The sequence below is a fragment of the Phycodurus eques genome, chromosome 7 (assembly GCF_024500275.1).
Source record: "Phycodurus eques isolate BA_2022a chromosome 7, UOR_Pequ_1.1, whole genome shotgun sequence".
Classification (NCBI taxonomy): domain Eukaryota; kingdom Metazoa; phylum Chordata; class Actinopteri; order Syngnathiformes; family Syngnathidae; genus Phycodurus; species Phycodurus eques.
This window is the reverse complement of record NC_084531.1, coordinates 3,289,233-3,304,161: the sequence shown is the minus strand read 5'-3', so window position 1 is coordinate 3,304,161 and position 14,929 is coordinate 3,289,233. Positions and strand designations below refer to the sequence as shown.

At 42.5% G+C, this 14,929-nt stretch overlaps 1 protein-coding gene across 6 annotated transcripts in view; it reads right to left on the bottom strand.

Annotated features, from left to right (window-relative positions):
- Positions 1-353: 353 nt before the first annotated feature.
- Positions 354-14,929, bottom strand: part of ubash3bb (ubiquitin associated and SH3 domain containing Bb) — a 36,770-nt gene continuing 22,194 nt past the window's right edge. For 3 of the 6 annotated variants that reach the window (XM_061681179.1, XM_061681175.1, XM_061681180.1), the window contains 13 exons: positions 10,526-10,579; positions 9,707-9,893; positions 9,440-9,638; positions 8,377-8,546; positions 6,753-6,961; positions 5,382-5,523; positions 5,127-5,253; positions 3,877-3,996; positions 3,693-3,785; positions 3,485-3,629; positions 2,528-2,634; positions 2,251-2,360; positions 354-1,887 (listed from right to left, as the gene is read on the bottom strand). In XM_061681179.1, coding sequence (XP_061537163.1) covers positions 1,750-1,887; positions 2,251-2,360; positions 2,528-2,634; positions 3,485-3,629; positions 3,693-3,785; positions 3,877-3,996; positions 5,127-5,253; positions 5,382-5,523; positions 6,753-6,961; positions 8,377-8,546; positions 9,440-9,638; positions 9,707-9,893; positions 10,526-10,579 — 1,801 coding nt within the window. In that variant the 3' untranslated portion in view covers positions 354-1,749. The remainder of the gene's footprint in view (positions 1,888-2,250; positions 2,361-2,527; positions 2,635-3,484; positions 3,630-3,692; positions 3,786-3,876; positions 3,997-5,126; positions 5,254-5,381; positions 5,524-6,752; positions 6,962-8,376; positions 8,547-9,439; positions 9,639-9,706; positions 9,894-10,525; positions 10,580-14,929) is intronic. The other 3 variants (XM_061681176.1, XM_061681177.1, XM_061681178.1) reach the window with 3 other exon arrangements.

Sequence of the window (14,929 nt, the reverse complement as noted above, 5' to 3'; positions counted from 1 at the left end):
ACACACAATCCATCATCGGAATGAGATGCATGTGTGAAATGCACTTGACACCTGAGGTAAAGAGCATACTTCCCTGTATACTGTTAATTTTGACAAATCATTTGTCTTGTCACATCTAAAGCAAATATTGATTAATAAATAGAAACATAGGTGGAAGACTGCAAGTTAATGTGACCATAGCCAAAATCAACGATGCTTCCCCCCCCCCCCCCCTGTTTTTGTGCATAGTGTTCCCACTTTAATGTTTTAAGATCATCAAAAACATGTAAATAGCAGACAAAGATAAACCAAGTAAACAAAATGCAGTTTCTAAATGTTGATTTTATTAAGGGAAAAAAAAAAAACAAGCTTCGTGGCCATTTGTGAAAAAGTAATGGCCGGCCGATTAATCGGTCGCGCGTCCAATTGGAAACACAAAACAACAATACAGGAGAACGTGAAAACAATCGTTAACAGATGCCCCTTTTCCATTGCACCGGTTTTAACCCCAACCAGCCTGGTTCCGCCCTGTCTGGTTCGCTTTTCATATTACACTTTTTCGAGGTCGGGCGGTGACAGTGGCACCGTTCCTCAGAACCTCTTCCGAGCTGCTTCTAAAACGCAGGGCGAGGAGGGCCGTGACGTCACTGTCATCTGATTGGCCGACAGATGTCGTGGTTTCTTTAAGCGCAGTGACTCGTCACTTGCACAATCATGGCATCTAAAGGCTGCCGCGCAAAGAGCGCCGCTGCCGAACCCGACTCAAGTGGCGTGCGGTTGTGCGTGGTTTGGTTCACGAGTGGCCGATCAGTCTGCCACTGGTTTTGCCGCCATTCAAAATTCGAATCGCCGTCAAAACGTCGCAGCTTATAGCCAATCAAAACGCACATAAACATTTCCCAGTTTAGCGAGCCGCGCCAGTCGGGTTCGACTACATCGCGCAGTGTGCGGCAGCATTACAACTGATGCAAAGTGTGTTGCTGTAACATACAGTGGAACCTCCAAAGTCCAAAGCATCATCATGTGTGATGTTATACAAGATTTCAGCAACTCTTGTGAGTTTTATTCCTACAGTTACTATACTATTTGCTGAGCTGTTTTTTTTTTTGCTTTTTTTTTGGGATGCCGCCGCAGAATTTACCAGTCGTGGAAAAGAGGAAGCGTGTCATGATCACCGGGAATGTTGCCAACCGTGAACATAGGGAAGGTTCTGTCTGCCTCACTCTTAATATGAGCAATACAATGAACTATCAATAAATTAAAGAAATATATTTACATTACATACAAGTAAAGCATGACCACATCACCGGCAACCTCTCATTGCTCAATGACTCTCCGCAGTGTGTTTTTACGTTTCTATGTCTCAAAAAGTATTTTTGTCAAATTGGCCGTCCGTTGTCGTACTCGAGCGGCTCCAACCCTTGTGTGTTTTTTGACATACTTGGCAAATAAAGATGATTCTGATTCTAAAATCTTGGGAGTCAACCACCATCTTAGAATGGATTATGTTCAACTTTGGAAATTCCACTGAAACTTCCTGAGCTTCATGATGAAAATCCATAAAATATATAAATAGTTTGATCCAGCTGTATTTCAGTGAAATTTCTCCTGTATAGTGTAGCTAACACCCCGTTGCCCAGATGAACATATCCCTTATTCTTCAAAACGACATCCCCAGCAGTTGCTGAGCCATTCGTGAAGCCGACATGCCACTCATGTGGACAGTACCAGTATTTGGAGGCACTTGGTGGGATTCATATCCAACGGATGCTATACATGCAAAAGTGTCTCCCTCCAGTCAAAGATGTGGTTTGGTCCATGTGTGAGTGGGAGGATGGGTGGGTCGACCATCTGCCACTGCCCCGAGTCGCCCTGCTCCTCGCAGGAACAGAGGCCCAGGTAAGGGATCTAAAAAACAAACAAACAAAACATTTTGAAGAAGACTGCCTATTATTATTACCTCTTCCAAGGACATTATCCTCTAATTTCATCGCTGTGTGTTATCTCCGCCAATGAGCTTGTGTTTCTTATTGGGATTTGCTTGTTATCTCAACTGAGGAGGGGGGATATTTGCATCACTGTTTGTATGTTAAGATAGAATTCCACAAAACAGAATCTAACAGTGAGCTCGTTATGTGGATGCCAGTTTCTTGGTAATATTCATGGATGAACTGAGAGAGGCAAGCTTGCATCAAGAGCAAAAGTTTGACTGTATGGGACAACATGGGGGGGGGGGGGGGGGGGGGGGAAGAAAAAAAGCTATGCAGTAACCTTTCGAACTACTTGGATGAAGTCTTTGGCGCTCCGTGGGACGAAACCCTGCAGCTGGCGTGTGCAGGCCTCTAAGGAAGAGGCGTGGGCTACAATCAGCACATTGTTTCCTGAGGAGAGCGGAAACAGGCAAAGGAGGCAACAGCGGACAAATGCTTGACACAATGCAATGTACAATACATGTACTGTACATCTTAAAAAAGAAGGAGCATATATTTGCATTCGTTTTTTTCAGTCCTTGCTCATCAAAGCACAGAACAGGTAAACAAACGCTGACCAGAGTTTTTGCAGTCTGATAGGATCTCTTTGGTCACTTGGTGGCTTCGACTCATGTAGCTCTCATACGATTCAGACACAGTAAGCTTGCTGATGGGGATCAGCGGTCTGTAATGAATGTAAAAGTAATACAAATAAGCAATAAGTCGCTGCTCCTTTATGCAGTTTAAATGTTATTGTTTGAAGATGACGGTGGAAACCCACGCAAGCACCGGAAGAACCTGAGCTGTGATTCCAACCCGGAACCTCTCGACTGTGAGGCACATGTGCTAACCACAACCTCTGCAGTATATCAAGTGCTGCCTGATTGATAAAATAATATTTTAAAATACGTTGTTGTTTTTGTGCTGTAGTTTGAATCATATTTTAGTTGCATCTTTACAAGTACTCTAAAATGATATAGGGGACAATGTCAAGGTGTTACTCGCAAGTCGGAAATATTGATTTTTCTATGACTACTATTACATCGACCAATACCAATAGTACTACTACCGCATATTTAAATTTGTTATTATTATTTTTTTTTTTTTACAATAAACTTTGAGGTACTTTGTGTAGCTACTTGACCAAGAGTTGAAATGAGAGTGTGACTAGCTAAGTCGGTAGCGCGTCAAACTTTTAATCCGAGTGGCACTCTTGTCTTGACAACAGAAAATAAATGAAAACAAATCAAATCAAGATTTGTTGTCAGTGTATTTTTTCAACGTTTCTTCACAACTGGACGTCAAAATAGATAGATAGGTTATTTAACCCATGAGGTAAATTCAATAATCAACCTTCGCCAGAGACAACTGACAAACATAATATCATAATGCCCGACCACAGGAAGGTCAGGAAAGCGAGCAATTTATTTTGGGAAAAGAGGCTTTCAAAAGATAACTGTGCTCCGACAGCAAGGTAACGTTTTCCGAATGCAGCGGTAAGTAGATGAAATTGGATTTTTCTCCCGATTCGTCACCTGTATGTCGTGTCCACACTGAAATGGGTTGCGGCCAGGTCAGCAGGAGGTATCCATGCTGGCAGGGAGCTCCCGGAAACCCACTTGGTCCATTCAAAAAGCCCCGGTTCCACACGTATTTTTAGCTTGCTCTCCTGCTGCATACCTGTCCCACAGGAACACATTAAAGATCTCAACCCCAGCAGACTTGGGAACGAATCTTCCTTACCTTTCAGGATGCTCTGTGCAGTCTGAACACATCGCAGAGCTGGAGAGCAGTACACAAAATCTATCACGGTGTTGCCTTCTGAAAGGGCCTCACCTGAAAAACAAAAACAAAAACACATTTACCACACAGCTATCATATCAACACAATACCGTGTAATTATTGTGATTTCTTGAGCGCGACATACCCACTAACCGTGCCTGCATGCATCCAAACACAGTGACGGGTGCGTCCATGTCATAATCCCTTTGTCCTCCCCACAGTGGCAAAGTAAGAGGCATATTCAGATTGGAACGGACATATTGACCTGCAAAAAAAAAAGGATAATAATTTGATTCTTAAGAGTCCTCAGCAGACTTTTCTGACAAACGGCTGCTAATGTACTTATTGCGCTATATGTCGTCACGTTACTCAATAGAATAGTGCATTGTCACTTATTGAATGAAACCTTTTATACTGCATGTCATGAATCGCTCGTCAAAGCGGTTTCGGAATGATGTTGATGCCACTTAGACTTGGTGTCATGATCAGTCCTGTCCACTTTGCTCATCACAGCTGTTTTCAAAGATTGAGGCACAGCTCCCCTGGGGGGCGCCAGATGACTTTAGAGGAGGTGCAGAGTTTTTTTTTTTTGGGGGGGGTTAGGGTTAAAGCTGGTAATTTAAAATAACTTCAGAAAACGGTTTGATTGTTTACTTAGACTATAGGAGTCCCTTGAACACCCCTGTTGTATTATATATAGTGGGTATGGAAAGTATTCAAACCCCCTTAAATTTTTCACTCTGTGTTATATTGCAGCCATTTGCTAAAATCATTTAAGTAAAAATTTTTCCTCATCAATGTACACACAGCACCTCATAGTGACAGAAAAACGGTGATATTTCAGTTTTTTCTTTTTTAACAAATCTGGCAAAAAAAATGGGGGTGCTGTGTGTACAATAATGAGGGGAAAAAAATAAACGTAAATTATTTTAGCAAATGGCTGCCATTTCACAACGAGTGAAAATTTTAAGGGGGTCTGAATACTTTCTGTACGCACTGTAGGTGCAACAGGCTGGACGCATTTTATGTTGGTGCTAAAATGAATGTGTTGTGTGCAGCGCTCAAATAAATTTGATTTTAATATGAACGTATACGATACACAAATGTAACTTCAAAGATATTTCAATGTAGCTTGTGCAGTCATTGGCTTGGCTTCAGACCACATCTTTGTCTTTCTGCAAAAATAAGAATTCAACAGATGTTTGCTATTTGTGGTAGTTTTTGGGGGGTCTGGAACAGATTAATGGGATTTCAATTAATTTCATTGGGGGAAATTGATTTGATTTACATATACGAGGAAATTTAGTTATGAGCTTGGTCGCAGAACAAATTCAACTTGGAAATTAAGGTACCACTGTATAACCATATTTCTTCACATTTAAGGATAGCGCTAACCTTTACTGTCTGAGCAGAGGGAGAGCCAGTGTCTTCCAAACACCACGTCCATCCTCTCACCGTGTCGACAAACAAAAAATAACCGCTTAGGCTGCCGAGTGTGATTACCGCTAATCCGCAGGACCTGCTGTAAAGAAAACACCAATTAATAGCAGTGTTGGAAAAGCTGCTTATGTGTTTTTACCAGACCACAATCAGCCAGTTTATTTTTTATTTTTTTAACACTCTCAGTATTTAGTAGTACTTAGCACCAACCTGCACTGGATGACAAATAAGACTGACGGCTGGCGTGTCTCCAGGACTGGTATCAGGGTGTCGACTGTCCACCGGTCCATCAAACATCCCCCTCTCCCTGCTGGACCTATCAGACAGGCCACAGCTGAAGAATGAATGGGAGCTGCGATGGACAGGAAAATACCGTATGTCACAAAATTGAAAACTATTACTTCTTTTGTTTTGTTTCTTCACAGATTTATCTTAATAACATAAACAAATTATCACTTAAATTTGGCGGATTTTTTTCCCCACGCAAATCAACCGCAGACGACAGAAACAGAAGCGATAGTTTAGTATATTACAAGCATCCTTTGAGGAACTATGTGAGCAAAATCAAAAGTTCTTGCAATCGGGGTCTAAATCTGATTTGGTGGTGCCTTGAGATACATTCATGTTATGACCACGCTCAAAACATTCTTATCTCAAATCATCTTTCCCAATTGAAATGAACCGAAATGCTATTATTCCGTTCTAGTCTCTCTAAAGAAAAAATATATATATTTATGCAATATATTTTTTAATAGGGAACAGAGCACTATATAGTATCATACTTTATAAAAATAAATTATAACAAAATGAAATGGTTTAGTTCAATGTTGTGCTACTCCTTCTGGTGTGTGCACCTTGGCCACTTGGAGGAAGTACAACACATAGACACACACAAAGAACTGTTTCACAACTGCCTTCGTAAGCTGCATTAAAATTTTTTTGCAGAGGAAAAAATGTTACATGCCTGCGAGTAGTGTTATATTCTCTACATGTGTTGCTCCAACATTTGTGTTCAAATAGCCACTGCTTCACCGTGACACCGATGCTAATCGCTAGGGAGCAAGCTAAACGAACTTTCTTAAGGCAAATCTATGAGATCGTTTCTTTGCCCTACGTTTAGTCTTGAGAGCAAACTTCAACTGGGAGCGACAATAAACAGCTTGAAGTCTCTGCGGCTTTTCGCAAAGTAAGTTGAGTTTAGTGCCACCATGCAGTGCCCGTATCTCAAATTGTTGCTGGTAAGTCAACGCCAAAAAAAAAACAGCCGAATGGCAGCTCCTATCTAAAACAACTCGTAAATCGGGTCACCCGTATCTCAAGGCACCACTGTATTGCACAGGGACAAAGTCAGTAGAATTTCTGGGAAAGTGCAACTGGTACAGTGCGAGCAAAATCATGTTTCCATCAAGTGGTACTGTTCAGGTTGTTTTGCCATGGTACAGCTCAGTATGGTAAACCCAGATTAATATTGTGTTTCCACCGCAGGGAGTGTACAGAAGGGGGGATTGGCTATGGCAGCATTAGGTATGTAAAATATTGTGACATCATCCCAGTGAAATTAAACCTGTGTGCCCCGCTCACCCGTGGAAGACCCAGGTGTCGGACTCGTCAGCTAAGCCCACATAATTTTCGGGCAGCAAGCCTGATAGCCCGCTGGCGAGGGAGGTCCCGTACACCCAACCCTCTGTGGCATTACTCTGGCCAGATGGAGACATGAAGACAAAATCTCCCATGACCAACTCCAACTCATCTTCATTTTGTGGAATGTAGGGGTACATCACTCGTAGAGTCTGCAAGTGGGACAACATACAGCAGATACATATTACATAGGGCTGCACAATTAATCGAATTGTAAACGTGATCACGATTTTGTCTGCCACGATTAAATGAGCCTGATCGCCGGCGATTTTTTTCTATTTAAAATGCGGGCACTGCTGCACATGAAAAATGCTTCATTTGCAGCAGTGAAGCTTTTATTTTGAAGTTGGCCCTCTCAGCACGTTGGTGGAGAGGCAACGTGTCACGGTAAGACACTATTAACAATTGTTGTAGGGGCTTTCCTTGGCTTCAACTTTTCCGTTGACCTGGCCGCAATGGAAAAAAAAACGCTGCGAGTAAACAAGAGAGGGAAATCACAACTTTCGAGTTCTTTGGCGTTTGTGACCGTACACGACTGACCCGTACCTATCCTTGACAATTCACTATATGGACGACGGGGATTTTCAAATGAAAAGTCGGTGCTTACAGCCAGAAGTGTTATTGTGTTTTATGCATGAACTGTATTTGCTTGCATTAAGGTGCGATTCCTGTTGCACTTTGTAATAGCGTATCAAAGTAATCGTGATCATTATTTTGGCCATAATCGTGCAGCCCTAATGTTACATAAGGGTGCTGCCACATCATTGGGATTTATCCACTTGATGAAGAAACTGACACAACTTAGGTTTTGCTATGGCTACAATTATTCAAACTGTAAATACATTTTAGTATATATTTAATGAGTGTTTCAACTGTTTTTTTTTTTTTTTTTTAAGAAGCAGGAAGAAGGGCACAACCATTTGCATGTGGTCACACTGTATTTCCATGGCGCCAAATAATGTTGTTCTCTTTTAGATACAATGAACCCTCAGTAGTACTTGATGATGACAAAGACAAAAATCTACAGGAATAGTTGGCCAAAAGTTGAACAAAAAAAAACCAAACTTAAATGGGGAAAGACAAGACAAAGAATCACAGCTGTATCAGAGATGATAAGACAAGGAGGAAAATTGTATTGCTGATGATAAAACTGAAAAATGTACATGCTACTCATCACGAGTAAGGTTTGCTCCACATTTTGTTTTGACATTTTCAGATTAACAAAAGTTACTTGCATAATACAAAATGATACTTAAAACATTCCCAGTACTTAAAAGTTTAATGGCGGCAAACGTTTGACCACTCTAGTGGAACAACAAAATCTCAGTATTGCTTAAGGGAAAATATAGAGGGGGGAAAAAAAGGTCAAACACCCTCTTAAAATGAATAGTGTTGTATGTTTTACAATATGTTGTACAATAAAGATAATGTGAGAACCAGTTATCCATCTGTGTTTTGCAGAGCTGCTACTATAAGTACTGTAGCAAATTATAAATGCAGAACTTCTGATTCTAGTCACCACTCATGGAACAGCAATGACAAGTGGCAAGTATGACTGAACTATTACCTCGTGGTTTGCAAAACGAATGTCCCGGGAGAAGAGGACTGCCAGCCAATCACAACCCAGCTTGACTTCAATGCCCTTCGCCAGTTTTTCCAGTGAAGCGAGGTGATCGGAGGCGAAGTTGTAGGCCAGTGTGACATGGAGCTGTTTCTTATGAGGCTCCACGTGGACCTCTGAATAAAACACAAGCGCTCTGCTCAATCTAATACTGTAATATAAGTCATGTTTACACAATAATGTACAATGGTCTTCATTAGATATGTTGCTTTAGGAATTTTATGTATCCACCATAGAATCAGAAGAAAAAAAGTGGGACACTCCTATACCTAATACACATTTGTCACATATAATATGAAATATGTACAGCATGGGCTAAGATTTAAAGAAATATTGCAGAGACCATGCATTCCATCCATCATTTTATGTACCACTGATCCTGTTCAGGGTCACGTGGAGAAAGAGCCAAACTTACTGTAGCTGACTTAAGCAAAAGGCAAACTACTGCCAGTCAAGCACAAACAACCAAGAGGATGTATAACAAAGTTAACTATTCAGCTAAACCGCTATTATTTCTTCTTCTATTTTACTTTTTACTTGACTTTTCTCTTTCACTTTTAAGGCAAAAAGTAAACAAATAAAGCCAAACAAAAATCAATTGCAAAATCATTTAAAGTTACGAGCGGTCTGTGTAAAACCTAAACAGAATGGATCACTAAATAAATGTTATTCTAAATGACTTAAATGAGGTTATTAAGACAAGAAAACCAGTAAGGTGTTGTACAGCACTGTAGATACAGTCTACGTAATAAACTGTGCGGGCGAAGCACAATTCTGATGACATAATCTGTCTGTTAATCATGAATCATATGACTGTAGTAGAATTAGCCCGTATCGTACAATGATTCAAATCTAATTTGGCACGAAGCTTACTCATCAGTCTCCTTTTCGTTTGCATTTTTAGAAAATTACAGTGATGATCTGAGTGAGTTCTTTAAGAACCCAACCAGACCTCCGATTACTCTCTGTCACGTCTGAAAGACACAACCCGACGCCTTATGGCTCATACCAGCTTTCCTGGCGGCCTCTGTGCCGAAGTCGGCCGCAAACTGCTTGAGCAGATCAGCCACATGCTCCTCCACAAAAAGACCAATAAAGTTGGAGGATGTGTACAGTTCGAGGGGCAGTAGGCTGGGAAATCGACCTCGCCACTGCTGTACGGTAGTCTGGAGAACCTCACATAGAGCCTCAATCTTGTGGTCTGCACACTAAAGAAAACACAGAGACAAAATAATATTGAGATTGACACCTTTGAATTGTAGTTTAATAAACTCACCATGAAGAACTGGCACAGAGTGATGTGAGGGAAAATGTTGTGGGCTTTGTTTTTGCCACATTTGTCCCGACTCTGTTGCCAAAAGTGAGAGAGCTGGTTCTGGAGCGGTCCACTGGGTCGCAGGTAGAGAACAAACTCCCTGGGCCACGGATCATCAAGGAATGGGTCGTCCACACGGGAGAACAGCCTGAGGTAAAAGTGATACGTACTAAGCAAATATCTTGGTCAACACATATCATTCCGAGTGGATTATGCATTACTTTTGTTTATGTTTTCAATGCCATTTGTTTGTTAGCAACAAATAATAATTACAATAACTACATTTTGTAGGGGGCATGGCCTGAGGAAGAATGGAATACATTTTGGGGAGGATCCAAATCACAAAAATCCTCATCAACACATTTTTTTTAAATATACTTGATTTCTCCGTGAGTATTGCCTGAGTCTTAATGACAAAATTCAGGCATCGGCATGAGTTGGATATTTATGAACGTGTACAAAATAGTGCTCATCCGAATGGGGCGTAGTTCTGCACTAATAAGCACCATTATAATTGTATAGTGATTTGCTGGTCATTTCAGTTTATGTCCCAGAAAATGGTGAGCACACAACACTGCACACAAATGACTACCTACAAAAATATTTGCTGTCCGATACCGTATACTTAGTACTGTTGTAAGTACTCATTTCAGATGAGAGCTCCTGTGGTTTTCGCCCAAGAAAAGGCAGTGTAATACATAACTGTCTTACTGAGTCATAATGTATTTGTGTATCTTCCCCTACATATATTGCATAGTCAAGTATTGTTTAGTCACTCACCAGTCGCAAGCTGCTTGAACATTCCGACCTCCAGTCGATGCCAGAGCTTTTAACCTGTAACATAAAACGGAGTGCAATATTAATAATAGGTTTGTACTTCAACATTATCTGTTTGTTATTAAACTGAGAACATGAATTTCTTTTTATTTAAAAAAAAATTGCATGTTAACGAATTAGGTTTACCATTTACTTCCTCATCATCATCATCATAATGGTGGGCTTGCTGACAATATATTCATTAATTAATGTGTGACTGAATGTGCTTTCAGTACGTAGAAAAGCACGATACAAGTGAACCCCATTTACAGTTGTTGTAAATAAGAAGGAGAAAGATAGGGGATCCATTTACCTTTCCATTGTTATCGCTGAAAAAGAATGCCCAATACAATGTCATTGATATTCATTCAATTACTATACATTTGAAACTCACTTTTGCAGAATTGAAGAACAAGTGTAGATGCTAATTTCCCTAAAATGTGGTGGAGTTGGTTAATACATCACAGTGCATCATAGCAATCATAACAAACACTACACACCAAGGGTTGTGAGCACTAGTGGGATGAGTGTTGTCATGAAAGTTTTGTTCAAAAGAACAAATCTTTTTGGTGAACGTACTGAACTGAATCAGTTTATGAGTTGATTCATTCTTTGAGCTTGGCTGCCGCTGTGAGCGAGTCAGCTGGGAGCGGAAACCGAACTGCTGTAGCGGTCTGTCACTCACTTCTGAATCTTAGGCGCATGACCAATGAGCAGCCAGTGTGCAGGCGGGGGAGTGACTTCACTAAACGTACTGCCATGTGATTTGCCAGCGTTCTGTCACACACTTTGGCAAATGACCAATGTGCAGCCAGCGACAGAGGGCGGGACTGTACTGAACTGAATGTACTGAACTGAACGTACTGAACTGAACGTACTGTCAGCCATGAGTGATTTGTTGGTTGAACTTCTTAGTTCGCAATCCGGCAAGAAGAGATGTACTACTACGAATGCAGTGAACTGTCCTGTCATGAGTGATTCATGCGGAAGTTCACTGCGAACTAGTACGATGAGTGATTTGTTCGCGCAAGGAACAACGTACTATGCAGTGAACGTACTCATGAGTGATTTTAACTGTTTGTCCTCACAGGGATAGCTTTCAATAGTATCCGTTTCTCCAAGCTAACGGCTAATGTCAGTCCTGTGTTCTTCCATCACAGTCTCGTTTGGTGCTGCTATAGAAAAGGACAAACTCCGACTGCAACGGACAATCAAAACTGCTGAAAGGATTGTCGGTACCCCCCTACCCACCCTTGAGGACTTGCACGCTGCCAGAACTAAGACAACAGCGTGCAAAATCTTCTCGTACCCTCCACATCCCGGTCACCAGCTCTCCCAGCTCCTTCCCTCAGGTAGGCGCTACCGATCAATGCAAACTAGAACTAGCAGACATTCCAACAGCTTCTTCCCTCTTGCAATCAACTTCTTAAACACCTAACCTACAATTCCCTTACAACATGCTGGCAATTTTGACTTGAGTTTGTTAATTTGTGTAATTATACATTACTCGTGCACTCACTGTGGTAGCCTCGCCACGCTGCACTATTTGCATATCTGTTGGTGACCAATACTGGCCACTCATGCCAGAGTAGCATCTGCTCCATTTGCACACTGATTGCGGAGTATCTGCAACATTTGCACAATCAACATTGTCCCAGATTGTCGCACTACTCGCTTGAAGTCTCGGCGCCCTTTGCACAATGGTCATTGCACCGGACTATTGGAATATTAGTCTTTCGAACTGCTCTAAGTGCTAGAAGACTCTGCAGCTTTTTGCACAATTGTGTAAAAAAATAAAAAAAATAAAAAATTTTAAATTTTTTTTTACCGGCATTACCAGATAACTAGCAACCCTTTATTGCTCAGTGACTGTTTTTTGTCAATGTCGTCAAAAGTGTTCTCTGTTAATTGACTGTCTGTTGTCGTACAAGAGCGGCTCCAACTACCGGAGACAAATTCCTTGTGTGTTTTTGGGACATACTTGGCAACTAAAGATGATTCTGATTATATAGTTCTTCTCGTGTGAGATCAAAAAGTTCCGACTTGATATACTCGGGCTCGCCTCCACACACAGCTTGGACTCGGGTACCAGTCCTCTTGAGAGGGGTTGGACTGTCTTCCACTCTGGAGAGATGAGAGGCACCGAGCACCTCCCTCCACCTTCAGGTGGGGGGACGGGTCCTGACTGTTCAGCAGTTCAGAGTACCCACCCTTTTTGGAGTCCTTGGTGGGGTGCTGGAGAGCACTCCTACTGGGGAGTCCATTGTTCTTATGGGGGACTTCAATGCTCACGTGGGCAATGACAGTGAGACCTGGAAGGGCGTGATTGTGAGGAACGGCCCCCCTGATCAGAACCCAAGCGATGTTCTGTTATTGGACTTCTGTGCTCATCACGGATTGTCCATAAAGAACTCCATGTTCAAGCATAAAGATGTCCACACGTGCACTTGGCACCAAGACACCCTAGGTCGCAGTTCGATGATCGACATTGTGGTTGTGTCATCGGATTTGCGCTCGCATGTCTTGGACACTCGGTTGAAGAGAGGGGCGGAGCAGTCAACCCGATGCTGAGTTGGCTCCAATGGTGGGGGAAGATGCCGGTCTGACCTGCTGGCAACGTCTGGCAGAATCCCCTGTCAAAAGGAGTTTCAACTCCCTCCTCCGGCAGAACTTCACCCACGTCCCGGGGGAGGCGTAAGGTGATCGGTGCCTGTCATGGCAGCAATCCCCAAACCCGTTGGTGGACACAAGCGGGGAGAGTCTACATGTGTTTTGTGGACTTGGAGAAGGGCTTCGACCGTGTCCCTCGGGGAGTCCTGTAGGGGGTCCTTCAGGAGAATGGGGTACCGAACCCCCTGATAAGGGCTGTTCGGTCCCTGAATTGGGATTTGAACCCTGGTCCCCAGAACCGTGAGGCAGATGTGCTAACCAGTCGTCCACCGTGCCAGCCCGCTACTATTTATTGTTTTTATTTTATGAGAATTTGAACAATAATCAGGGAAATTGACAGATTATTTGCTTTCGCGGGCCACCTGAAATGACTTGGCAGGCCAGATTTAGCCCCCGGGCCTTGAGTTTGACACCTGTGCCTTACGGACATCCTCTCCCGAGCACCGGTCACCACCAACACACGTTTCCCCCCATTTTGTTCTTATAAACACATGGCACGATCCATTATAGTTGTCATCGCCATGGTAACGAGTAGAGATGCCAGTAACGCATTACAAAGTTACACATTACTCAAAAAATGTGGTGCCGTGACATCATAAGTAATTTAATGCATTACTTTTTATATTAGAGTAGTCAGATTACAGTTACTTTGATTTATCTGCTAAGAGTTACTTTTTTGTTCACGAGAACCAGAGCTTAATATACTTTTGATATCAAAATATGGTATTTATTTTCAGGCAACAGATATGTATCATTAACACACTACAGCGCTTGGGAACATGAGGCAAGTCCATCCATCCATCCAATTTCTGAGCCGCTTCTAACTAGGGTCGCGGGCGTGCTGGAGCCCATCCCAGCTGTCATTGGGCAGGAGGCGGGGCACACCCTGAACTGGTTGCCAGCCAATCGCAGGGCACATAGAAACAAACAACCATTCGCACTCACAGTCATGCCTACGGGCAATTTAGAGTCTCCAATTAATGCATGTTTTTGGGATGTGGGAGGAAACCGGATTGCCCGGAGAAAACCCACGCAGGCACGGGGAGAACATGCAAACTCCACACAGGTGGGGCCGGGGATTGAACCCGGGTCCTCAGAACTGTGAGGCTGACGCTCTAACCAGTCGGCCACCGTGCCGCCATGACGCAAGTCCAATAACTTGATTCAGGCAACTGAATAGTAACGGTGGCCGACTGGTTCAGTAACGGTGCATGTCGTAAGTGTAGACCAATTTTCAGCCTTTGTTTTAGTAACGACTAATAAAACAGACGAAACACACAATATTCCGAACCATTACTAAAATGCACACAACGACGAACTACAATATCGAAAAAAGGCAAAATATTTATAAACGGTGCCGTCTGGGTCAACGACATCACGTGACGTGTTGCACATTTTCGGCACATAGTCAACTCACATGTACCCAAGCAGCCAGTGGCGCAAACACAATGGACGGGGACGAGTCTGACGAGGGATTGGCATACTTAAACTAGAAATATAGTCACTACTAGTTTCTCTAAAGAGGACAATACTAAGGTTCGTTGTACACTATGCGCACACACACACACACACACACACACGCACACACACACAGTTGCCTTCATGTACCCTCAATCGGCAGGGTTGATACAGTTTGTGTCTCTGTCTGTCTGTCTGTCTGTCTATCTATCAGTTAAGAGTCTTTAAAGAAGTGTACTG